Source organism: Amphiprion ocellaris, chromosome 3 (genome assembly GCF_022539595.1).
Source record: "Amphiprion ocellaris isolate individual 3 ecotype Okinawa chromosome 3, ASM2253959v1, whole genome shotgun sequence".
Lineage (NCBI taxonomy): Eukaryota > Metazoa > Chordata > Actinopteri > Pomacentridae > Amphiprion > Amphiprion ocellaris.
Window position 1 is genome coordinate 8,606,266 of NC_072768.1, and position 26,761 is coordinate 8,633,026.

The 26,761-nt window shown below is 39.7% G+C and overlaps 3 protein-coding genes across 7 annotated transcripts; 2 read left to right on the forward strand and 1 right to left on the reverse strand.

Moving 5' to 3' along the window:
• The first annotated feature begins 827 nt into the window (after positions 1-827).
• impdh1a (IMP (inosine 5'-monophosphate) dehydrogenase 1a) lies at positions 828-10,032 on the forward strand. The gene is made up of 16 exons (XM_055009283.1): positions 828-1,818; positions 2,393-2,491; positions 3,535-3,583; positions 4,395-4,496; positions 4,657-4,731; positions 4,866-5,072; positions 5,205-5,292; positions 5,397-5,596; positions 5,930-6,020; positions 6,126-6,221; positions 8,410-8,553; positions 8,712-8,853; positions 8,987-9,130; positions 9,233-9,316; positions 9,592-9,608; positions 9,734-10,032. Exons 1-16 carry the CDS (start codon positions 1,583-1,585, stop codon positions 9,835-9,837), a joined length of 1,878 nt encoding a protein of 625 aa, XP_054865258.1. The 5' UTR covers positions 828-1,582; the 3' UTR covers positions 9,838-10,032.
• A 1,505-nt stretch (positions 10,033-11,537) lies between these two features.
• Positions 11,538-16,980, reverse strand: prrt4a (proline rich transmembrane protein 4a). Of its 2 annotated transcripts, none has more exons than XM_023264757.3 (3): positions 16,803-16,980; positions 15,468-16,361; positions 11,538-13,969 (listed from the first exon to the last, which is right to left on the reverse strand). In XM_023264757.3, exons 2-3 carry the CDS (start codon positions 16,285-16,287, stop codon positions 11,859-11,861), a joined length of 2,931 nt encoding a protein of 976 aa, XP_023120525.2. In that variant the 5' UTR covers positions 16,288-16,361; positions 16,803-16,980; the 3' UTR covers positions 11,538-11,858. The 2 variants fall into 2 exon arrangements, with proteins under 2 accessions (XP_023120525.2, XP_023120524.2); XM_023264756.3 differs by having other exon boundaries at positions 16,693-16,980.
• A 4,032-nt stretch (positions 16,981-21,012) lies between these two features.
• si:dkey-5i3.5 (uncharacterized protein LOC565091 homolog) lies at positions 21,013-26,761 on the forward strand. Of its 4 annotated transcripts, none has more exons than XM_023264749.3 (4): positions 21,013-21,122; positions 21,664-21,920; positions 23,431-23,677; positions 23,852-26,761. In XM_023264749.3, exons 2-4 carry the CDS (start codon positions 21,684-21,686, stop codon positions 24,211-24,213), a joined length of 846 nt encoding a protein of 281 aa, XP_023120517.1. In that variant the 5' UTR covers positions 21,013-21,122; positions 21,664-21,683; the 3' UTR covers positions 24,214-26,761. The 4 variants fall into 4 exon arrangements, with proteins under 4 accessions (XP_023120517.1, XP_023120518.1, XP_023120519.1 ...); XM_023264750.3 differs by lacking the exon at positions 21,013-21,122 and adding an exon at positions 21,129-21,264; XM_023264751.3 differs by lacking the exon at positions 21,013-21,122 and adding an exon at positions 21,136-21,260.

Sequence of the window (26,761 nt, forward strand, 5' to 3'; positions counted from 1 at the left end):
TCAAATTTTCAAAGGTAGGGGAGGGACGAGAGAGAGCGAGAGAGAGCGAGAGAGAGAGAGAGAGAGAGACACTGTATAAGAGGCTTTTCTGGCTCAATCCCTCAGTAACTGTCACAAGCAGTCAGTCAGTCACCTGCAGATGATGGCGTTGAGGGCATCCCAGGCAACAAAGTTGTCTCAGTTTAATGTGCAGGTCTGTTAGTCACCACTGTCACAGAATAATAAGGTGGTTGAATACTAAAAAAACTACTAAACAGACAAAACAGATAATGTTAAAACCTTGTTGGATTAAATTCTCCATTAGATTTAACCACCTGTACCCTCAAACTCTAAAGATGTCTTTGTTTGTTTCCTTTGACACAGAAGAAACATTTGCACACGTCACTTTGGATACAAGCCACTTCTAAACTACAGTGTGAGATATTAATTATATCGCATGTTGTTTTACAAGCTGTGCCTGTCAGAACGCATGCAAACTTGTAAATGTCTCGTCTTTTCTCTCACTATCTCTTACGAGTGAAGCCACGTAACAGTATTCTTTGGTTTTGACCTTTGTCTTAGTCATGGCTCTGTCTCCTTGAGTGCTGCAAACACACACACACACACACACACACACACACACACACACACACACACACACCTTCACACCATGGTAATCCTCGGAGGGAAAAGTGTTCAAGTGTCATCTTGACCCATCCTTCTCTTCCTGAGGCAGCAGGACGATAGGACTGCCTCACTCCACCGTACACACCCATCTCACCCCACCCCATCCTGCATTAATGCTCCCAATCCTCTTTGTGGGAGAGTGACGTCTGCTACTGTCAGAAACAGAGTTAAGCTCAGCAGGCGCCAGGAGAACAGAGTGGAGAGAAGCTCCCAGCCTTAGGGATAACCAAGCAGCATTGGGCATCCAGGGAGACGAATCTCTGCTACCCTAAGCAAGACCTGACTCTCGTCCCCAGTGGCTGCTCACGTCTGCAGCTGGGGAACAAACGGGGAATTTAGAATTTGGTGTGCCAGGACAGTTATCTCCATCAACAGGTTAGCTACAAACTCTGTCCCCTCCCACCTGAGGGCCTTAATGTCCTCTGAGGATGGCTGCTGACAGACTGGAATACAAACTCTCCAGTGGGCAACCAACAATGCTTTAAGGATCCTTCTTCTGTGAGTGTTTAAAACATCGAGAAGTTTTCAAGCATACTGCTGCAAAGCTGAATTTATGACAGTGTATCTTGGATTTTTTGGACTATTTTGGTTTAACTGCTGCACAGGCAGCAAAGCTGATATCCAGACAGTTCCCTCTAATGCCAGGTGTGCATGAAAGGTGTTTGTGCGAACATGCACTCGAAGCACTGTGTGTTTATTAGTGCTTAAAACTCAACAGCAAATCGGCTGCGTTAGAGTGCGTCTCCTGGGATCCGCCGAGGCCCCTGTTTACTTGGAGTGTGAGAGGGAGATTCTATTTATGTGTATGAAACAAGTCAGAATTGCTTGAAGAGTGTGTGTTTGTGTGTGTGTGTGTGTGTGTGTGTGTGTGAGGCGGTGGGGCCCTGTGGAGGTCGGAGCCCTGGATTTCCTGGAGATGGAGGGTCATTGTTATGACCGGTTTGGAGATGGGGAGAGGGACAATTACCAAATAGACTACCGAAGGATTGTAGGAGACATGGAACCAGCAAGGCCACGCATCTCAAACAGAGATGGGGAACAGCCTCACCCCTACGGAGCCTTTGCACACCCAACGCCACATGGACACGGGCATGAGACTGCTGCTCAGCGATACAGCGCCACACGTATCCAAGCTGGATATGAACCAGAGAGGTCAGTCTCACAATGTACATCAGCCTATCACCATTCTCCTGTAAGGTCACGACCTTTTCTGGTCTGTGGAAGTGATTGCGCAAAGCCTTATAACTTGTTAAAAAAATTGCATGTCAAGCACCAGCTAAGATGTTTTCACTTTCTAGTAGCACTGGCTGTGTGTTTTTACAAGCCCATTTGTCAGCTACCTGGGCAGGCAAACAAATCCTCTTACCTACTCTACTGCCGTCACTGGTGCATAGACGAAGTTTCCATTGACAAGGATGGATTCCTTTTGTTAGCATTTCCTGTCCCCTGTCCGACATTTCTAATAGGATCATGTGTGTAAGAAACAGAGGTCAAGAGAGCGACGAGCAACAGCTATGCTTTGCACAAGCAAGAAAGCAATTTGGGTATTAGTGTCTGACAAAACAAACATGTTGTTTATTTTGAGACATTCAATTTTCTCTTAACTACCTGGATTAATGGGAAGATGATTGCGTTCAAGTAGTCAATTAAATATTCAAATACATAAAATCGGCACAAGAACTGCAATAAATTTCAATTTGCATGTGCATGTATTTTTATGTTTCAGCATGGCTGACTACTTGATCAGTGGAGGGACAGGTTACGTTCCTGAGGATGGACTCACAGCTCAACAACTTTTTGCTATCGGTGATGGACTGACATACAAGTAGGATATGGTCATTTGAAACAGACACACACATTTTACTGACTCATTTATGGTGTCACTAACATACTGACACAAATGGTGTGTGTGCATGTGCACATTAGGGTGATGACTTTTTGACTTTTTTTTTCTCAAAAATTATTTCCTGTAGCACTAATGAATGAACTTTTGCCTATTAATGATTAAAATGACATTTATTCTGTTGAAATATTGAAAAAGGTCACGCACAAACCACTTTGAAAAAATCACTATTACTATCAATGGGACTAAATTCGTTAAGCCCAAAGAAGCATTCACAAACAGTACCAAATGCTTTTTGTGTTTGCTGACCCTATGTAAAGTTATATATATCACTTGTGTTCAATTTTTACTTTGCTTCCAGTGACTTCAAATTCTGGCCAAAAAGCTGATAATTAAAATTTTTAAAATCATTTTGTGCGTTAGGTTTTTTTTTATCAAATCACCTTAAAAGTAAGATTTTATCTAATATTTAATAAAAGTTCATCAAATTATGATACAGGGATATGAGGTTGTAAAAAAGTCATCACCCTAGTGCACATACAGAAACAGATGTATACAGAGTTATGCAATGCCTTCCATTAAATGTTTATTAATATCAGTGATGACACATGTGCTTAGGTTTTACAGGGAGGATTATTATGAGTAATTCTACTTTCAAGGATGACTCTGAGTGGTGTTACAGACATTAAAAGCAGTATGTGTGTCTGAGTGTGTGTGCACTTCTCAGTGTGTTAATGGGCGTCAGTGTAGTCTCCTTAATGGAGGCTATGTGTAGGATTTATCAGTGAGTGGAGGATAAATGCAGAAAATTTCAATGGGGTGACATGCTGACAGATTATTTCTGCACACTGTTAACTAACTTTAAAAAAAATGTTGCTTTGTAGACGTGAGGACACAAACACATCTAATAATGATAGCTGCTTATGTGTTTGGTGGTGATTCTTCAAATTTAAGAATACTTTACAATTCCAAAGCAAAATGTTCTCATCACCTACACTCCACATCTTTTTCCTTTCTCCTCTCAGTGACTTCTTGATCCTCCCTGGTTTCATAGATTTCACTTCTGATGAGGTGGTAGGTATCATCACACTGTGACATGCTACACACACTGTTCCATGGTGCACAATGCTGTTTATATATCAGTGGTGTGTGCACTTTATCTGCACCAGTAGTTAAATCACATCCACTATGGCTGTAATTTGTCATAGTTGCAGTTTTAGTTGGTTGCAACAGAGGCAAATGGAAACAAGTATGCCTCGTGTATAAAATACGTATCTACTGTTTTTCATTCTAATCCCGACATGGTATTCGTCTAGACAACAAACATGCCCTTGTCTTCATTAAAAACCGATCATGTTTACTCCTATTTTATGTTGCTGTTATCAAGGTTTTGCTGTAATCCTTGTAATGAGTCCCTGACTCTTTGCTATGTTCTTTAGATAAGGCTGCCTTAGACAGGGTTGTTTATTTGCCTTGCTTTGTTTTCATCTTTTCAAGCTCTGCTGGGACACTAAATTAATTTCATGCCTAGGCCACATGGGTTACTGCTGGATAGCAGGTGTTCAAAACAGACACACACTGAGCATCAGGTGAATTCAGTCGGCTTTTAATGTGTCTATACTGGCTTGGAGGTTCATTGCTTGGGAAAACAAATGCAAACTATAACATTTGGTTAATGAATATGTTGCCTCTGTGCTGCAGCTACAAAACTACAGTGTTGTTTGTAAGGAAGCAGTACAACGTCAATGCAGGAACAGTTGGAGAATCTTACTATCATAACACAGGATCTCACATTTTATTTCAGACTTAGCTTGGTTAAAGTGCTGTTCAGCATTAAAAGAACATAAGATGACATTAGTGTTTTCAAATGCATCTCACTGTTTAGGATCTAACCTCTGCACTGACAAGAAAGATTACCCTGAAGACACCTCTTATTTCATCTCCTATGGATACAGTCACGGAGTCATCCATGGCCATCGCCATGGCAGTGAGTACAAACACAGCACATGCCCTGTTACATACATCATGCCTAATTGCCCACCCAGTATAGTATCCTCCTGTTGCACAGACTGTGGAAAGTGCACCTTTTATTGTGGTATAATGCATATTTTTTCTTGATGTCCCTCTTTCTAATTGGCTGGTTTTAGCTAATGGGAGGAATTGGAATAATTCATCATAACTGCACTGCTGAGTTCCAGGCCAATGAAGTGCGTAAAGTCAAGGTAAAATGGCATGAGAATACAAAAGACACCGAAAATCATCTGTAACATCGAAGCCACATATATGATGCAACTTTTAAAACATGATGCTGAACTAAAGTCCCCTAATCCCTCAACATCGTTTTTGTTTTTATCAGAAATTTGAGCAGGGCTTCATCACAGACCCAGTGGTAATGAGTCCCCATCAAACAGTAGGGGACGTGTTTGAGGCCAAGATACGTCATGGTTTCTCTGGGATCCCAGTTACAGAGACGGGCAAAATGGGCAGCAAACTCGTCGGCATAGTCACCTCCAGAGATATAGATTTTCTTTCTGAGAAGGACCATGACAGACCTCTGGAAGAGGTGGGTGGAATCTTCATGTTTTTCCAAGAAATTGTATATTTTGAAGAATATAATACAATGGCAATAATGATGCCAAATAAGTGTGAGGATTCTATGATACATTGTTCATTGTTTTATTACTTTTTAATTCAGGCAATGACAAAAAGGGAAGATCTAGTTGTTGCACCAGCTGGAGTCACACTGAAAGAGGCTAATGATATACTTCAGCGTAGCAAAAAAGGTAAATCTTTGAGGAGGTCATGCTGGTGCAAAGGACGTAATCATCATTTGAACTAATAGGGCTGTCCTACTTCTTTAACTCATAATGCCATCTGATTCTTCTAGGTAAGCTTCCCATAGTAAATGACAGTGATGAGCTGGTAGCCATTATTGCTAGGACTGACTTGAAGAAGAACAGAGATTATCCTCTGGCTTCTAAGGACTCCCGTAAACAGCTTCTGTGTGGAGCTGCCATCGGTACTAGGGAGGACGACAAATACAGACTGGACCTCCTCATGCAGGCAGGGGTGGATGTGGTTGTCCTGGTAAGTACTGACTGTGGTTTGGTGAAGTTTTTGGTAAATTAATTTGATTCATTGGGTGAATGGGATTGCTTTGGGGTTTCCATAATGGAAATGTTCATATATAAATATATATATAAATATATATATATATATATATATAAATATATATATATATAAATATATATATATATATATATATATATATATATATATATATATATATATATATATATATATATACATATATATATATATATATATATATATATATATATATATATATATATATATATATATATATATCATCCTTCATCCTTCATTGAAACTATTTTCATGAATCTTGTTAAATTACAGGACTCATCCCAAGGAAACTCCGTGTATCAAATCAACATGATAAACTACATTAAACAGAAATATCCTGAACTACAGGTGGTTGGGGGAAATGGTGAGCTCATCCTTTTTTTTCCTTAGAGCTTTCTTCTGCATTTTTCCTCCATGAAAACACTTGTGATTTCTCTCCTAATCAGTCTGTGCCTTTGTCTCTCTCTAGTGGTGACGGCTGCTCAGGCTAAAAACCTCATAGATGCTGGTGTGGATGCCCTGAGGGTCGGCATGGGGTGTGGCTCTATCTGTATCACCCAGGAAGGTACGGTAAAGAGTGCAGGACTGTGAACATCAGCTGGTTAATGAAAACATCTAGTGCATCCAAAAAAGTCAAGAAAATTGCCTCATTTCAAATATACCGAACCAGGGGCGGATTTACAGAAAAATTAATAGGGTGGCAAAGGGGTGGCAGATACATTTTAAGGGGTGGCATATATATATATACACACACATATATATATATATATATATATATATATATATATATATATATATATATATATATATATATATATATATATATATATATATATATATACTCTGCCAAGGAGGCAGAGCCTTGGCAAAGTTATGTGATGATTGGCATTGGTTTGTCTGTCTGTCTGTTAGCAACATTTGGATGAAACCAACCAGCAGGTGTTATCAAATTGACGCAAATAGTGCTGAAATAAGTATGTTACAAAAGTAAATATCATTTGTATTTGTCAGCCAATCCTAAACATGAGTTGTTCTTATTAGCTGTCAATCAGAATATGTGATTTGATATGTCTAGTAGAAAGAGGAAAAGATTTAAACTGAAATGAAGTCAACCTTAAACACGTTGAAGAAACCAAATGCTAGATATGTTAAAAATGTTTCTTAAATTTAGCAACAAATTAGATTAAGACTAGACAATGTCTCTCTTATGCACTGTTTTGGGAAATCTGCATTTGTGTGATCTAGCTTATGTTCGGCCTGCCACAATGATTACATTATCAATTCATCTAGAACAGAGTCAGCGTCCAGATAATTTTATTTATTGTCTTAGATTTGTGGTTTTATTTTTTGATGCTTTTTATTTGAGACATTTCTTACAATAATTCTATAATTCCAATATTTGGATATTCCTAAGAATTAAGGACCTACTTATCATCTTAAAATGAAAAGACTAACTACATCAGATAATAATTTGTCCAGAAAGGTAATTATTGTGACAGGTGTACCTCTTACTCAGATATATTATACTAAAGCAATATTCATAGCAGCTGGACCAGAGATAGTCTCTGATTTACCTTTCACTGTCTGAGCTCTCCATGCCTTCATTTCTTTCTCTCTCTGAACTCTTCCTCCTCCATCTCCTCTCTGGGATGCTCTTCCTCCTCTCTTCTTTTAGGCTGGGAAAAGCTGGTGATGGTTCCCTTCCTCTTCTCCTACAAGAATCATACTGACTGAACTACGTTTTTTCCTTTGATAATTTTCATTATTAACTATGATACAATCTGATGTGTACAATTTAAACCTTTAAAGAGATACTTAACATGTAAACGTTTTTTCAGCTATAAACGAAATGATTTGACTGTACTATGATGAAACACATCAATGTTGGTGTTATTATGACCTTGACACCAAAATTATAAAAACCAGCATTAAACAAGCAGGATGTAGTTTTCAAACAGTGCATGAAAACCTGGTGTGACTGAAGGTTTAGTTGCACTTTAATGTCATGTAAAGTCTTAGTGAATTTGTGATTTCTTTTGACTTACAGTCTGTTGTCAGAATCACAGGTTGTAATTATCAAAAAAAAAAAAAAAGAGAGAAAAACTTCCACACACGATCCCCCACCATCCTTCTGTAGCTGTTCTCTAACACTAGCTAGCTACATAAGTAAAAATTAGCAAGGCCCAGACTCTCTGGCTCTTCTCGCAAGCAAACACTTTATGTGAATTTAGACACTATTAGCATTTAATACATTGTGAACAGTTATATTAGCATGTAGTCCAACCCAGTCTAACTAGTGTCTGACTGTCACACCGAAGTCCAGCTGTCATCCACATGAGTGAGGTCTAACAGGAGCCCCCTCATGGGGGCGTGTCACCTCGTATCTGTAGCAGCATAGACTGTACAGGACGTGACGTCATCATGGTGCATTCGAAAGCACTCGGACATCAGAGTTTCACTCGTTATTCGTCTTTCCTGGACTTTCGCGCTTTACGGCCGGCCACAACCTTTCATATACATATTTTTGAATTAGATTGTTCAGAACTGGGGTGGCAGCCGGAGTGGCAAGGCATCTTCTAGGGGTGGCAGTTGCCACCCTATGCCACCCCAGTAGATCCGCACCTGTACTGAACAAAAGAGACCACCATTTAGTTTACGTGATTAACCTGAAGAGAAGAGAGTATTGATGTATTATGTCAGTTGTATTGAGAATATTTTGTTGCCAATTGTTCTATTATGTTCTTGTTTCTCAGTAATGGCATGTGGACGGCCCCAGGGTACATCAGTCTACAAGGTTGCAGAATATGCCAGACGTTTTGGCGTGCCGGTAATCGCTGATGGAGGCATTCAAACTGTTGGGCATGTGGTAAAGGCTCTGGCCCTGGGAGCATCTACAGGTACAAGAAGACTATAGTCTCCATCTCAGGCAGTCTAAGTGTATGTTTCTTGAAACGAACGGCGCAAAAAATTAAACAAAAAGCAGCATTTTTGGTTCATTTTTTGCTTCTTTGTTATACTGTTTTGTCCTCACCTTTAATCTTATTTTTGTCCTCAGTGATGATGGGATCATTGCTTGCAGCAACCACTGAAGCTCCAGGAGAATATTTCTTTTCAGATGGTGTGCGTCTGAAAAAGTACAGAGGAATGGGCTCCTTGGATGCCATGGAGAAAAATAACAGTCAGAAGCGTTACTTTAGGTAGGGGAATGGTGTTACAAAGGCTCCATACTCCAAACACAATACAATACTGGAAAAAATATATTGACTCAGCATATCACTGTGAGCGTACCACAAATATCTTGTGCTCATTGTGAATTGTATGTGTGTCCAGTGAAGGAGATAAGGTGAAGGTGGCTCAAGGTGTCTCAGGATCAGTACAAGATAAAGGCTCCATCCATAAGTTTGTTCCTTACCTAATCGCTGGTATCCAACATGGCTGTCAGGACATAGGAGCCAAGAGTTTGTCCATTTTACGGTGAGTGTGAAATTGTGTGCGCTCATTAAATTTCTGTCATTACTGTAAGTTTTCGTTGTGTGAAGGCCTTGGGCAAGTGTGAAGTCTTTGTGTTGGTCTCAGGTCGATGATGTACTCTGGTGAGTTGAAGTTTGAGAAGAGAACCATGTCTGCTCAGATGGAGGGGGGAGTCCACGGCCTCCATTCGTAAGTTTGACCTTTGACTTTTGGCTTCTTGTAGCTTTCACAACCCTCATCCTTATCCACGTGCCTCTTTTTGTATTCCTCTTCCAATTGTCTAAATATTTTGTTGGCAGTGATGTCTTGGTAGCGTCAATGTCTGTTTCTTGTCTTTCCAATGTGAACATCAAAACTTCACTTTCACAAACCTTTGAATGTCAAATAGAATGTTTTTACCTGTCGTTAGCAACATCAAAATTGTCTTCTCTCTTCCTCTTTTCTTACCCATGCTATCATATTAGATATTCTTTTGTGCCATGTAAGTACAGCCATGCAGTTATCACACCTCCATCTTCTTGTTTCTTTCACTCATCTTGGTTCAACACCTTTTTTGTTTTGAGAGAATATATGCTTATACTTTCCTTTTTTCTACTCCAAATGTAGTTACGAGAAGCGGCTCTACTGAGGCAGGAGGAAGAGGAAGCACTCGTTCGGGACCTAATGTCCCGGCTCCAGCAGCTGTGAGCAGACGGACCGGGCGCATGTGATCAAACTACAAAACACAAAGTCGTCGTGGCATCTACGCATCAACACCCTGAAATCTAACAGTACCTTTTTGTGACCTCCACTTTTCCTTTTGTTTGTCCAATCTTTGACTCCATCAAAGACAGACAAAACAGCTCTGAAAAAGCCAAAGAGGTCAGGGTCTAAGGGCAGCATTAAAGAGGACGGTCATATTCATGGATCTTTCTTCATTTGACCTCTTTATCTGTGTTTGTCCTGCTCTGGCTAAAGTGTAAAGAGGGCCAATGTAATCAACTATTCTGCTGATCCCTTTCAAAAAAGCAAAAACCACACACCGTTATTATCTCAGGTTAGCTTATCATCGCTAATGTAATGAGATGCTTGTCTCTCAGCTGAATTGCAGTCTTGTAGCACAGTTGTAGAAATCACATACACGCATGCGGAACAAGGAGCACTTCAAAGAAGCAATCGTGTTGTCTCACCTCGAACTTTGTTAGCCTCATCTGCAGTAGAAAAGTCTGAACAACAAAATATTTGAGTAACAAGAGAGCATCCACAATTTTCATATATCATAGCCATTTTTATTTTCATAATACACCTGAAACTCCATCTTGGTTTGTTGTGATTTTCCATAATTTCACATTGCAAAGATGCACCATTAATAACTTAACTGTACAGAATTTATAATATAGGTGATTTATTGTCTTTTTTCAGGCTCAATATTTAAAAACATAAATGCTGAGTCAATGAGATATGACTATGTAATCAGTAGAGTAGGGTAGTGACAAACCAATTTCCCAATTTAGATTTATTTCTTTATCGACAAAAAGCTTTTCTCAAGTTTATGTATTAGTTTTAAATGATATCTTTGGTTTTACACACAGCATACTTCTCGATTATTAAACTCTGGCTTGTAATTTTGCAGTAACCTGTGACCAGTTAAATAGGCATTTGTACTGGTTGACACATTTGACAATTTCTTTCACTTCTTACCTTAAGGTTACCAAAACACAAAAATTATAACAGTCTTCTTCTATCGTCCACCCTAAGGATTCCAAATTATATTTACTGTAAATAGTGTTGTATGAATAAAGATAATTTTGACAAGAAAATGCTGATATTGTTTAAACTTTTTACCATTTCTCCAGGACTTTAGGAAGAAAAAAAGGTTTTGTTCATCATCTTGGTTTCAAATGCATGTTGCCACAGTTTGCCCCTACTGGTAGTCAGAAAGAGGCAATGATTTAGAATGTATTTTCTCACAAAATTTCAAAGATACCACTCAAATGGTTGGTTGAGTAGGCAAGAGGAAAACATGGAAGACAAACTCATTTGTAAATATATGCAATTTTTTCTTGATTTTCCATGTTTTCTACAACCCACTGAAATAACATAATTCTGTTATGTTTAAATTATTTCCTATATATTGTAACCAATGTCTTGAAAAATGTGTGTCTAAGAATATCACAAAAGGGAAGACCTCAAATGGGCTTACCTCATTATAAGTTAAGTCCTTTAAAATATGTCTTACTTTCCCCAGTTTTAAAAATACAACAGTGTATCAACAGTGCAGTTCATATTGTTTGGCCCCTGGCTGCCCTTCGTATGTCTTCCATGGACTTACATTTCTGCTTTCAAGCTCAGTGTAGCAGATATAAAACACCAAAAAATCATCAGTAAGTTAACATCTTGACAGCAGTTAGTGCTATTTAGCAACACATGCTTAATTCTTTACATTCATGAATGTCTAACCCAATTGAATACTCCCAGAATATTAAAAAAAACATTACAGCAAGAAAAAGAAAAATGAAGTTCCTGAAAATGCCTTCGGCCACTGAAGTCACTCTTTCAAGCAAAGCTATAAACAGTATAAATTGTACAGTATTTACAGAAAATTATTCAGATCTACATATTGTATCAATAGTGTTCAGTCTCCTTTCATTAGCTAAGGTTAGCTAGTTTTTATACTAAATAATGTACAGTTCAATCCCTCCAGCTAATTTAATCAGAATTAAGCTATTTCTGTACAAAGTAATCTGTATTTCTACAATTCAATAGTGTCACTGCAAACACTCAGGGCATCAATTTGTCTGCAAACATTGACAAACTCTGCTTGCACAGCCAGATCCCATTCCAGCTGTTTGCTTTCACTCAGGTGTTTTGTCCCTGCCAATCGGCCAGACCCTTGGCTGTCCTGGGAGGCTAAGCTCAGGGTTCGGTACCTCCTGTGGTACGACAGGTGGGGGATTGCTCGTGGGAGGCTGCTCTGAGTAAAGTTTTGCCCTCTGTTTGCCCAGGAATGTGAGCGCAGCTTTCCTGTTTCTTTGGGGTGGCTGCATAGACCCTGGGTCGAACCGGTAACACTGCCCTTCCAATCCCATCGCTCTGGTGATGTCGGTGTGTTGCTGTGAGATGTCAAACAGCCATGTGCTTGAGAGGGTTTGGAGCTGGAAAGGGCTTTCTCTTGATCCACATCTCCACAGGAAGAGGTTCGGTAAAGGCTATTTTCCACAGAGCTGGGCCCCTGCTTTGATGTGCTTTGACTAGGAGAGCTCAAGGAAAGGCTTGACGAAGTGTGAAGCAGCCTTGGTAAACCAAAAATACTGTGAGAGAATAGAGATTCACTGAACAGAGCTTGGTCAATACTGCGGGTTAAGTCTATGGGAGATGGAGGGCGCAGATCCACAGTAGAGTCAGTCTCTATACCTAAATTAACCAGTGAAGATAGCTGAGACTTGGCTGAATTTTCAGGTTTACGTGGTGGGCATGGGGGTGTAGGTAGAGGCAGTACATTCTGGGTTTGACTGGGCTTGTGGACACAGTTTAGTCCATTTCCAGGAGGATCTGCTATTGAGCAAAGAGGAAGAGCCTCTGACTGCCCTTTGCTGACAACATCACAGACCACCAGCTTTTCCTGCTTCCCCTGGGACCAGGACTGGTGAGAGGAGAGAACAGGAGAATTTGCACCATCCTGTGAGGGCAAGGTGAGCCCTCGTGAAGGGGAGCTGCAAGATAGCCGGGACCAAGTTCCTGGCCGGGGCTGAGTTAGGGTCTTGATAGAGGAGTTGCTGTGACAGAATAGAGGGTGTGTGCCAATGAGAGACAAACCTAGACACACCCCAATCTCACAGATTCTGCAGCCTACCTGGTAACCCCACCAGGGCCAGGGCCGAAACCCATAGCCATCAACCCCTCCAAAACCAAGAGCATGTAGGATTCCATAAAGCTGAAAGCCTCCACACCCTAACAAGCACAAGGAAGTTCCTATTGCAGCTCCTGCAGCCCTATCCCAGTCCTCTAGTTTGGCAAAAGGGCAAACTGCAGGTCGCATCACTTCAGGAGATCCTCCACTCTCTCCGTTGTCATTCAATCTATAAATGCGTTTAGTGTTGACTTGTGTTAAGCAGTAGAAGATGAAGTAGAAGCATGAGAGAAATAGGGTGAGACATACAAACACACCCTGAGGTAATAACAAGATCACAGTAGGGAGGCTGTGGAAGAGCTGGAGAATGCCAACACAGCCTAGAGAGATTACAAAATGTACCAAGGACATACTTAGTAATAGGCAAGGTTTGGGCAAGGCTGAGAATGAGGTAGAAATAGCAAGTGGGAGTGAAAGATGCATGCGTGAGCGCAAGGACAGAAGGAGGAAGGCCAGGGAGAAGGCCGAGATCAAACAGGGCAATGGCAGTTCAGAGAGCAGCAGAGAGACCACAGGGGGAAGACGATCTTGGTAACTGTACGCATCAAAGAGCAAACAGAAAGCTTGGATCCCTGCAAATGCGAGAATGAACAAGTGTAGCAAAGTGAAGTAGGGGCTTCCTGGGGGACAGCGCAGGGGCAGGCCTAACAGGCAGACCACGGAGATTAGGCCAAATGCAGTGAAGATGGACCCCAGGCCATAGATGTGTGCTTCCCACGCAAACCCCCACGTAGCGAGGGCAGAGTTCCAGTCTGAATACAGGGGGACCAAAAGGGCAGGGCTGACAGCCAGGGACGGGTGCAGTGGCTCGTTGGGAGTCAAATCATCAGGGTAGGTGGGAGTCCAGGACTGATTTGATGGTTTGCAGGGTGTGACAGATGTGTCCATGTCCCCATCTTGCAAGACGGTGCCACCGGCCTTAGAGAGATGCAGGTCATCATTCTTGGAGCCATCTATAAAGCAAGTACAGTACAACACAATGAAATAGATATCTTACAAACAGACATGACTTTAAGTTTTTAGCTGACAAATGGAGAGAGCATGCTAACACACTAAAATAAAATACTCACTTGTAGAACATTAGCGCTTGACCTTATCATCTTGTTAGCATTTAGCTCAAAACACTGCTGTGCTTGAAATACAGCCATATTTCAATGTGATTGTATACTCTTGTTATAATTTTGTATGTTAATAAACATCCATTTTTACAATGACAACATGATGAACATAATAATCAAACCAGCGAATATGATTTGTCAAAAAAGAGAGCTGGGTGGAATCTGCCGTGTGAGTAGTTAATCCATAATAAAACAGAGCAGGCTTGTAACTGGGAATCTCTAAGTGGGTCACGGGGAGAGCAGGAGCATGAGCATATTGTGCGTGTATGTGTTCATGTGAAAGTGACTGAGAGAGAAATGTGCGTTGATTAGCTAGTATTGACCTCAATGCTGCTCTCATTTTGAAAGGCTATTATTAAGCCTGGTCAGAAGGTGTGATGCTATCTTTAATGTTGCATCCTTTCTGTAATGAATCCGCATTCGTTTTTGACAAGCTGTGACCGACTGTGATTGCATAACCAATAAATAATGTAAGCATCTCGTTCTCTAGATGAAACAATGTTCAGAGTAAGCTGTATCAAGCCATGTGAATCAGGGAACCTACTGGTTATAAATGGAGTGTGTCCTATTTCTAGTCGTCCATTAGTAGAGAAGCGATTGCGTCAATACAGGAGCCACAAACAAACGGTAGGGGAGCTTTTAAACACGGTTTTATTTAACAAATCTGCGGGTCTTCTTTTGAGACAAGACAGGAAGAATTTGGAAATATTTGGTGAAGTCACTCAATAAAGTGCTGTTAAGTCGAAGATTGACTGTGCTATTAAATGTACAGGCAGCTGGAAGACAAATGTCGTCCCCAGATCTGTGAAAGTCCTCCTCCCCCTATGCTTGTGGACACAACACATTATTTACTTTGACTAGCAAGTGCCAGTGTGTGTGTAGAATAAACACTGCAGTGTGCAGGTGTGTACCATATTATCCAGTTACCTTTGGATGCTGGCAATGGACACTAAATGCAAATTTGATGAAGTTTTTCTACATTAACAGGAAAGTGGAGAACTAAATAGATGAATCCGTGCTAAAAGGATTGAGACAGTAACACAGCGCGAAGAGGTTTGGGGAGAGATTCTGGAGGAGAGTGAAAGCTTGTGAGGGAGTGAAGTGATGCAAACCATTCTGAGAATGTAAAACAACTGTGTCTGCAAGCAGAATACATATTGCAAACACCGCAGTGACACACACGTTTGGAGTCTTTGCAGGTAATGCGGGCAACATAATAAACTCCTCTGACAACAAGTTATAAATGACAAGTATGAGCTGTGATTGGTGTCAGGCTTAGTTAAATGGATGATGGTTTACATCCACTAAATTTTATCCAAGACAGGACTCTTACCTCTGTCTGCCTCTGTGCTGACAGTTCCTCTGTGTAAAATACGATCTGTAAAATCAATTAATCTCTCTCCTGTTCCCTGTGTGCTAACAGAAATGCCTGTAGTCCATCCCCAGCTGTCAGTGGCTAGTGGTGGAGTAGGATGTCCAGTGCCAGGCCCAGGTCCAGCAGACAACAATGAAGTTGAGTTCTGCTCTGGTGTGTGTGATGGGAGTGAGCCAGACAGAAGAAAAGGTAGCTGGCTTTCAGTCATCTCTGTTTTGAAGGCTGGGAATGTTGGCTGAGTGTCTCCAGTCTTTGTAGGCTGCAAAACAGATGCAGTGTTGCTCTCAGCTGAATGATACTTTAATGTCTGCTCCTGTGTGGGGTTAAGTGGCATGCTTCCTGATGAAGACCTTGTTGATTGTATTCTCTCCTTGAGAGTAACATCGTCAGCAGCACTCCCTGTGGGACTGGATATGATGACTTCCTTCTCGTTAGGATACAACAAAGAGGTCTCTGTGCTCTCCTGTACATCACTGTATTCACCAATCACACCTTGCCTATCTGTTTCCTCAGACGATGATAAGGGCAAACTCAAAGGTGGACGCATGAGGTCTGCATTGTCAGGTCCAAACATGGGATTACCCGATCCATGACGTCCATGTGAGAGCTGTGTGAGAAACTGCACTGTTGTGTCAATGTCTGGCTGTTGCGCGTCTTTGACATTTTCTCCAGTTAACGCTATGACATGAAGTGAGTGAGGCAAGGAAAGGGGGAGGAGAAGATAAATAATCCACAGAGAGACCATGGTGAGGCTCTGCAAACTGGACCACAAAGTCATTTGGGGTTGCTGTCCAGTCACATGTTTGACAGGTCTGTAGTCTTAGGTGTCCAAAGATCTCATTCTTGACACACCTGGAGAAAATTGAGAGATAAATCATATGCAAGATATTGTGAAAACACTCTCCAAATACTGTGCACTGTGACGGTACCTGCAATGAATACACTGAATTGCTGCATACGGGGTGAGAACTAAAATGCAAATACTGCACATGAAAAGAATTCTAATGAGGTACATGAAAACAGTCAGTGAAACCCCTATACTTTTTCCTTACATAAAATCTTGTGACATGTACACAGAGCAAACATTAAAATGCAAAGATCCATTCACAATAACTGCACATACAGAAATCTGAAGACAGAACTGCTCCGTTTGTTGCAGTTGTTCTCATTTTTGCTTTCTTACCTCATCAATAGCCCACGCTGCTGCAGCCTCTTTAAACATATATGCCGCTCTGTGTTGCTGCATGTCTGCAGTCTCTGTCTGCATAGCACTCTGTGTCCTTTCATACTCACTGTGCTGTGCCCCTCTTCTCTCCATCAGGCGGTCGACACATGGGACAGACCCCACCTCCTCTGGACAACCCCCGCTATCCAACATGCTGCCACTGCACTGATCTGACCGCGAGACTGTTTGCTGCCTGAAATCTCCTTAATCTGAGGCAGCATCCGCATGAGTACCGTCTCTTTATAGTTACCTAGGAACCTCACACTGGAGAAGAGAAGAGAAGAGAAGAGAAGAGAAGAGAAGAGAAGAGAAGAGAAGAGAAGAGAAGAGAAGAGAAGAGAAGAGAAGAGAAGAGAAGAGAAGAGAAGAGAAGAGAAGAGAAGAGAAGAGAAGAGACATAAATATGTCATTGCCACCATACACCACCCTGCACTCAGTTGTACCACAGATCAATACATGCAATTCTGAGTAATTTAGTTTTTCTGTTTGGTTAAAGTAACCATGCTCAGTTCGAAACATTTCAAGAGCAGGAGATGGAATTGAATATTTTCTCTGAACTGCACACATCCATAATGCAGGAAGTTGTTATTTTTGTATTCACATACATCTCTGAATCTGCACTTTTTTAAAAAGAATTGTTACCTCATGTGACCTTATTGCCATATCAGTTATTGTGGTTGGAGACTTTGATGGCATCATGCTATATGCTTTTTATTACCCTCCTTATAAATGTTATGACTTCTTCACGTGTGCTGTTTTTACCCAGTGGGGTAAAATCCAGCAACCTCGTGGCCTAATTCAATACCCACGGGTGGTTCCAAAATAGACACTGATCCACATACCTTTGGATGCATTATGAGACAGTGAATTTAAAACACAGACAGACTCTTTGTTTTGCAAATGTAAGGATCTCAAATGAAACTTCTCACTGACCAATATTACTGTATGGGCAAACACAGCTCAAATTTCACCTCAAACAAATCTACCAAACATATTTAGCACAAAACACAAAAAAATAAATGCTAATTCTACACCCAAGGCTAATTCTGGCTCTGACTATAAATATAACAGACTAATTAAAAGAACAGTTTGTTATCTGCTACCACTAAATGTCACCTTGCCCCTGCACAGATGCGTGGTTAAAGGTCAAAAAAACACCTTTGCCCAATTTGATTTCGATAAGTGCAGCCTGAAGTGACAGTGAGGACCGTTGCAGATCATTTAGACGGCCAGTCAGTGGAGATAGGAACTTCCCCAGGGCTGTGATTAACCCGGTGTCTGATGAGGACACAGGAAAGCATCAACCCAGCCGTGACTAAAGGGACCGGAGAGGAACAATGACAGGCCAAACATATGAGCTCAGTTGGGGACATGGCCAAATTATTGCCGCCTCACACTTGCTTTCTGAATTCATTGAGCAACTGGTTTCTGTTTAGATAAATCATCCTCTGACAACACAAAGTCAGCAGGGACTGGGGTCCAGCTGGGAATGAGGACAGTCAGGACAAGACACAGAAACAAAGCTGCACAAGCAAAGAGAAGGATTAAAGTATGTAATGTCACTGGTTAGGACATTGCTTGCTGTACTAATTTAGACTAGAGTTTCTATTATATTGCACATTGAGCCCTACTAAACATGTAAGCAATGTAAACACAACCTTTGCACTTCATGCCTTTCTCTGTTATTGGACTAATGTACAAAGTCTTAGTGATCAGGGTCAATGATTTTTTTTTGCTGATAGATTACAAATGTGTACAAAAATTTTATGCACAGTTACGCACAGCTACAGTCACAAATGCATGCACCTCTTCTTTTCAGGTGAATACTTGGAAAATGAAGCCAACACATATGAAGGGCAGCCATCAAACATGTCTTATCTGCAATGAAAAAACTTGTATATGAATCATTAAGCAATTATAGCCTTTTCTGTATGGTTTTTTTTTCTGTTTGGGAAGACACAGCTAGTTAATGGTGGTCATTCTATATATCAGTTTCAGATAGAGGGATAGATTTTCAACAGCTGCCAAGGCAAACCCACTTATGTGTTGAATGGATTACAGGTAATATAAGAAAAACTGGTTAGACCAGTCAGGGCAGGTTTTTTTTACAGCAGACTGTATGTAAAGCAGTTTGGTTTGCTTGAAAGTGACTAGAATTAAAGAAAATTTAGCTACCTTTAAATTATGGTTATTAAAAGAAGACATGATGAAGATCATCTGACACAAGGTACACTAAATAAATGTGGTAAATATTTCTATTATTTTTATTACTATTATTTATAATCCCTTGGATTTGCTACACTTCCTCTTTATTTGACTTGTAACACTTTACCTGTTTGTCTTGTAACATTTAAAAACATTTGTTTTCTTTAAGGGGCTGCACAGTGGCGTAGTGGTTAGCACTTTCGCCTTGCAGCAAGAAGGTCCCTGGTTCGCGTCCCGGCTTTCCCGGGATCTTTCTGCATGGAGTTTGCATGTTCTCCCTGTGCATGCGTGGGTTTTCTCCGGGTACTCCGGCTTCCTCCCACAGTCCAAAAATATGCTGAGGTTAATTGATTACTCTAAATTGCCCGTAGGTGTGAATGTGAGAGTGATTGTTTGTCTATATATGTAGCCCTGCGACAGACTGGCGACCTGTCCAGGGTGTCCCCTGCCTTCGCCCGAGTCAGCTGGGATAGGCTCCAGCCCCCCCCGCGACCCTAGTGAGGATTAAGCGGTGTATAGCTAATGGATGGATGGATGGATGTTTTCTTTAAAAAAAAATCTTTTAATCCTTCTTAAAAATGTTCTTTTTGTCAGTTCAGTGTCCCACACCAAAACACTTTGTCACATTTGTCATATGTGAAAACATACTTGGCAGTAAAACACATTCTGATTCTAATGCCCTGTTGGGAAAAGGTGAGGAAAGAAATAAAAAAGTTTTGAACAGACAACTGAGCAGAATGCAAAAGAACTAGAAATAGCTGAAATAAACATTTGTCTATTAGTACTATTCACAGTAATACAACCTTAAATAGTTTAACCCTACTGTATAGATTTGATGTTGCTTGGAAAGAGAAACAAAGGGTTTATTTTAATTCCACAGGCAATAAAGACTGTAATGTAACTACAACAGCTATGATCAAATTTATACAGATGCCTAAAAAACTCATTTAATAAAGTTGGTATTTCATTCATAGTTCCGGATTTTGTCATTGAACTTCAAAAATGAATCAGTGATGGATTTTCGATTTAAACTTGGGAGATGCTGAGAATTTTGTTGTCATTGCAAAAGGCTGAAGATATGAGATAGCAGTAATATTCTGATTTCAGCTAGTCAATAACCAATTTGAAATAAAATGATTTAGACTTTAGACCAGAAAACATCACTGGCAGCTAAATGTGTTATAACCAACTGTGTTTTCTCATGACCTTAAATGCATTCTGCAATATCTGGCTTATCTGCAACATAACAAACAGTCCTTTACAGAGTAACGTTTGTTATCTTGATTATAAAGCAGAGGCTGTAATGTTTGAGGACAAATGCTACGATATACTAGTTTGTTCGATTCTGTGGTCAGATCTCTGAGTTTTGCTGTTTCAGCTGAAATATTCACTCTGCAATTCTCTACTTCATCATCCTTTATTTTACTTTCATAGCAATAAAAAAGACATATAATGTTTCAAATTAATTGTTTTATTAGGGCTCATTCCCGATTTCTATGACAGAAAGCTGGCAAAAGCAGTGGGAGGAGGAGAGAATAGGAATGTAGCTTTGAACAACATTCACAAAAAAAGTTGGTAAGGTGAGATGTTTGGAGAGAAGCCAGAGAGAGGAAAAGAAAGAAATATTATGCAACCTAGGTTTTGTTCAACACTACTTTATTTAAAATAGAACATGATATAATAAGTTGTGAAATTTATTACTGAGAAAAAAATCTTTGATTACATTAGATATGCTTACTATCCAAAAATAATGAATGAAAATAAAATTGTAATGAACCTGAAACATAGTGCAGAATCTTTCACAAAGAAGTTCAAGGCAGTAGTATTTTCTTTGTTCATCCTACTTTTTTGTATCTGTGTTGTCATTTTCTCAGTTTTTGTCATTAGAATTAAGAAATGCATAATTAGATTTCATAATTTCAGAACGTTGTTAACCAACAGCCATACAAATAAACGAGAAGCATTGGCCCTAGATCGGATCAGCGCTACTGTCCCGACCCCAACAGCCAATCATGTTCCATATACTAACCGTATCCACCAATCACAGTAGAGCGGCCCGCCCCCTGCATCCCTCCGGCTGATACCATCCAGCGTCTATTAATCTTAAATTCGTCTGAGATCAGCGACAACGTAAAGATCACACACCCGTGAGAGGAAGAAAACAAGGAGGAGCAAGGAGGATAGTAAGTACAAGAAGAGATTTATCACCTCAGCTTTGTTATGAGATAGTTGCTCGGTTAGCTAGCTGTTAGCTCTGCACTGCTGGTGTTTCTGGGAAGAGTCCTTCATATTTGTGGAGCATCCGTGGAAACAGACTTAAAGTAGGTCAGTAAGTCAACCAACACACAGAATAAAGTTTCCTGTTTCGACGTCAGTTATGGCAAATGTATTTTAGGTTCTTTGTTTGGATGTTAATATCTCCGAGAACGGTTTTACGTAACTGTAAATGAGCAAGCCGATGTTTTATGGTAACTACAACGTGTGTTTAACTTGAGTTTTTAAACATATAGGCTAACGTATGTGGCCTTGGCTAATGCTACGTATAGTTAAATGCTAACTAGCGTTAACTGCTAGAGCTAACTTGAGATTTTAGCGTCAATTTTAATTGAACATTGCGCTAACTTTAAACGGCAAATTGCAGCGCTATGTAACGCCGGTGGTTGTTATGTCAGCAGCATGTATGAGTGAATTTGACATTTGTTCGTGTCTTCTCTGCGGCTACAGGAATCCTAACAGACGCTGATATGTTGACCAGGATAGCCCTGAGCAGAGGCGTTACCACCCACCGCCTGACTAAAAATGTCACTTTGTACATGAATGACTTAACTTCTCCAGCCTCAGGATGTCAGGCCCAGGAGTCTGGAGATCATAAACCCCTCATGTTGATGTTACCGTGGTTGGGTTCCCGTCCTCAAGCTGTGGCCAAGTATTGCGAAATCTACTTTCGCACCGGCTTTGACGTGCTTGTAGTGGAGAGTGAGGTAAGAGTTGGAAGAACTGACTGCAGTGTTTGAATGGTGAATGTGTGCTTGTACTTGTTTCAGTATTAGTCTGACTGTATTTTCTTGAGGCAGTGATTTCAATAAGAAAAGATCAGTTCAAGGACAACGGATTAAAATGATCCTACAGAGCGAATTCTGGCTCGTTTCCAGTCATTTTGATGATGATCAGTAAGCACTGTCTGAATGAATACAAGAAGGACAACCGGTTTACATAGTAAACTTAATGTTGATAATACATATCACAGCCACACAAAACTGTGACTGTATGTAATATTCAAGTTAAGCTAAATTCATGACTACTGTGTCATCATAACTTTATTGGTCATGGTTCCTGCAGTTCTCTGTTTGTGTAGGAATGGAGCCAGTAAAGCCTGTGAGGTCTCATGGCCTTGCAATGAAATTTCCTGCCGTTCGACCAGTGTTAGTAACAAACAAAAATGTGTGGCAATATAACAAAAAAAGATAGGGACGAAGAATGACACACATTTGAGTCATTCCGTCATCCAGGATCTTCTGTTCACTGATAATCATTAACTGTGGATATTTAAAGGGCACCTGGAGCAAGGACTGTGGTATAATCGTTTTTATGATCATCAGTGTAAGGATCAATGTAACTCCTTTTTTTTATATTCTTAGATTACACATTGTGGGTTCATCTTCAGTTGAAAATAAGGTCAAGACATTATCCTTCTGTGATTTCTTTGACTCTATGGATGTTAAAGCAACCGCCAGGTGACTCATATCTCCTGATCATAATCACTCTTTGAATACAAAAAAGTATATGAAGATAAGTACAGATTGTAAAGCCTCTTGAGTCAAATTTAGGATTTTACATGACTGTCCAAAGCACAGCTGATTCCAATCCTGTTTGGTATAATGATAGTTTCTTAGGTCAGGCTAATAGGAGCAGCAGCGAGTAGTCCCAGAAGAGCTACTCAACAGATTTACCCGACAGATATAGCTATAATGTTAGTAAGAATTTAGTCCACAGCTTCTGCCACCATGTCCATGCAGAGTGGCTGCAGTTGTGCTCACAGCTACCTGGTATGTGCTGTGGTATCTCAGCCTCTGACAAGAAATAATTGACAACTGATGCAAGTGTAATGCCATTTTATTCTTATCTGCACAGTGTTTCCCTAAACTTGCAGTGTTTCCTTTGAGCCGGTGATAACGCAAAAAAAATTTGCGAGTGCAAGCAAAACATAATGTGAGCTCAGGTAAAAGTTAGCTGCAAGGAAACACAAAATTTCTTGCAAGGAAATGCAAAAGATAAGATAAACTTTTTTGATCCCACACCAGAGAAATTCACATCAGAAAAAAATTCCAGCATGACCTTTTCAGGGTTTCTGTTCCCTTTTTAGCTTTTTCTTGTTGAGAAATAAATTCTCTGTGCTGTCCACAGCCCTGAGCTGCATATATTTGTACTGACTTTGTGAAGGACTGATAATCAAATGAGAGATGTTTCAGCGTCCTGTTTGTTTTACACAAGGTCAGAGAGTTCCTGTGGCCTCGCTGGGGTCTGGATCGTGGAAGGACATTGCTGGAGTTGCTTCACAGTGATCGCTTTGTGTCCCGCCCACTCCTTGTCCATGCCTTTTCTATTGGGAGCTACACATTTGCTCAGCTGCTGATGCATATATCCCAGGACAGACAAAAATATCAGGCGCTCACAGAGAGGATCAAAGGCCAAATCTATGACAGCGTGGTGGCCGGCTCTCTGGATAACATGACTACAGGTCAGTTAGTATTAACATAATTTACGATACACATTCATTTTATTAGTGTGCATAATGCAGTCATTTACCGTCTTGATCAAAGCTGTTGAATTTACACATTTAATGACAGATGTACAAATAACTGATTTTCTCATTGCCACTTTATAATACGTGCTTTTTCTCCTCTCTGCTCAGGTCTTGGTAAGACAGTATTTCCTCGTTGGGAGAGACTAGTGAAACAAATAAGCACATTATACTTTGCCATTTTTAAGCGCCAGACAGTGGACTACTTCAATATGGGCATTGATACATTTAATAACAATCCCATCACTGCTCCTGCACTGTTCTTCTTCTGCGAAAATGATGTGATGAGCGACACAAAAACTGTGGAGGAATTAATTGATTACTGGCGAAAGCATGGGATAGATGTCATGGCGAAGAAGTGGGAGAATTCCACACATGCAGGTCATCTAAGGAGACATCCACAGGAGTATCTCAGCACCCTGGAGATGTTCTTCCACTCACTCCACATTGGCCCACTGAAGGCGAAAATGTAAGACAGTTTCCTTAAAGGCTAATGGGCAAATTATCTTCACTTTACTTGTTTTCTGTGTTTGAACCTCAAATGTTTGTTACCTTATGACGTGTAACTGGATGCAGCTAGAGTAACGATACAGTCAGCTTGCAGTTGGGTTTAGTTTTATTCTGAAAACAAGGCTTGAGGATGACATACTCTGGATGCATTTATTTTATTATTATGTATGTATGTATGTATTATTAGTATATTATAATATTTGATAACCTGGCAATTGAAATGTGAATTTAAATGAGACTCTGTTTATATTTAAAAAAAAATAAATAAATCAGTTTTTTAAACTGAATGAGAGTGACATCTGGTGGTTTGCACATTATATAGCAGACCTTCAAAACTGAAGCCACAGTACCTGAGATTCAGTCTCATATATGAAAAACATGTCCATGAATACTGCAGGCTTTTTAATAAATAACTTTTTTTTTTAAGTATTCAAGTATTGTTTGTAAGTGCTGCAGTAAATGACATGAAAATTCCCCACAGTGATGTGCTCACATATTCTGTTGTCCGACCAATAGTATAAAATTCAAAGATATTCTGTTTTTATTCATGTATCCCCCCAAAAAAGCATCAAATATTCACACTTGAGTTGCTGGAACTAGCATGATTTGGCATTTTCCTCATTTCTTAATTAGCTGTCAAAATAGTTCTGTTGACCAATTTCTTGGTACACAAGACTGTGAATCTCAAACCTAAATGTGATTGACTCTTAAAAGAAAAAGGTACACATGTGATTCTATTATTGTTTATGAAAACAGTGTGCCAAACATCTACATAAACATGTGAAACAAGAGCACATATCCAAACTATGCCGGGCTTGTTCTCCAAACACTGAAGTTGACCGTAAAACCCAGTTTACTGTGTTGAAAGCTGTCTTGAAGTTACATTTTCCCATGTGCAACTGCTTTTAGACACATGAACAGAGGGCTACAAGCACAGAAGCCATTTTATTCATGTAGCACATTTTTATTACAGGTTTACTCCATCAGCTTTACTATGAAGTGCGTACAGCATCAAGCAACTTGAGAATGTTACACGAGTACGGCAAATGGACTAACTTGTTTGGGTTCTAAAAGACTGAAAATAATATTTTAAATTCCTATTGCACTTAGAAATGTACATACATAAATACAAAGAGTGTTGTTGTCTAATCAAAAACATGAATCCTCAAAGTAAAATGTCCAGAATTTGAAATGGAGATGGTCATGTTTTTATGTTTTGTATAGCAACAATGACTTGAATCTTTGTGGTTAATTCAATTCAATTTCAATTTAATTTTATTTATATTGCGCTGATTACAATTCAGATTGTCTCAAGACAGTTTACAGAATCCATTTGCCTTAACCCCCAGAGCAAGCCCTAAGGCAACAGTGGCAATCCTATTTTTTCTCAGGAAATAAAGTTAAACAATTTCTATTTTGAGTCAGTTGAATATCAGAACTGCACATTTACATTGTTGTGAGAGTAGATACAGGAAACATAACTATGGTATACAGTATTGTTTTTGATTTTCCACTTTCCGGGTAATAACGATAACATCTTGTATAAAATCAGAACTGACATTTACAATGCTAACTCTAAAATCATTGTAGTTGTACATGCACTTTTTCTATTTTCTGTAAGTCATATATTTTTTTTTGGAGAACACAATTTCTCATATTTACAAGGACCATTTATTCTTTAAATTTTTTATCAACTTAAAGGAAAAAAAATCTTGATTCCACCCTGTTGGAGCTAGTTAACAATGCTAAACAAATATGCTATATGAGGCAGAAGATCAGTACCATTTTACACTGCATGAACTGTTTGTAAGATAATGTCATCCTTACTGTCATCTTTTATTTATGTAGATTCTGTATGTTTGTAATGCTGCTTGTTTCTTGAATTTCCCTTGGGGATCAGTAAAATACTGTTATTTACACATTGCCATGACACTCAGTGCCTTTAATAATGTGGATCTTTTATTACAACAGTTGTAAGTTTTTTTTTGGTGATAGTTTTCTTGTGATGTCAGTCAGTTGGGTCAATGTTTGCTAGAGTACATTTTCACAAAATTATATTACTATTATAGCTAGGGTAGGTGGTCTGGTTGGTGTCTTTGGGCAAAATCTACCATAATAAGTGTGCTGTTTTTGTTTGATTGTTTTTGCCTTTTTTAGATTCTTGCCTACTGTAATGAAATTCTTTTATCAGTCTGCTACATTATACCAGTCAATCTCCAAGACGCCAGAATGATCCTCAGTGATAAATCTCTTTAAATGATCAGTGCTTTCACAAAATGCCAAACTAGTAGAACTTGAAAATTGTAAATGTTTAGCAGTTTCTGTTTTAACTTTTTACAAATGAATAGCGGGTAGATAGAAGGTGGTGGTTGAACGTCAAATGGGACCTGTTATATAATGTAATAAAAGCATTTTTTTCCATAACTTGAATGTTTGTGATATGTGCCATAACAGCTTATGTCAACATGTTTTCCTTGTATGCAGTTTGAAAATAAATATGAAGACACCTTA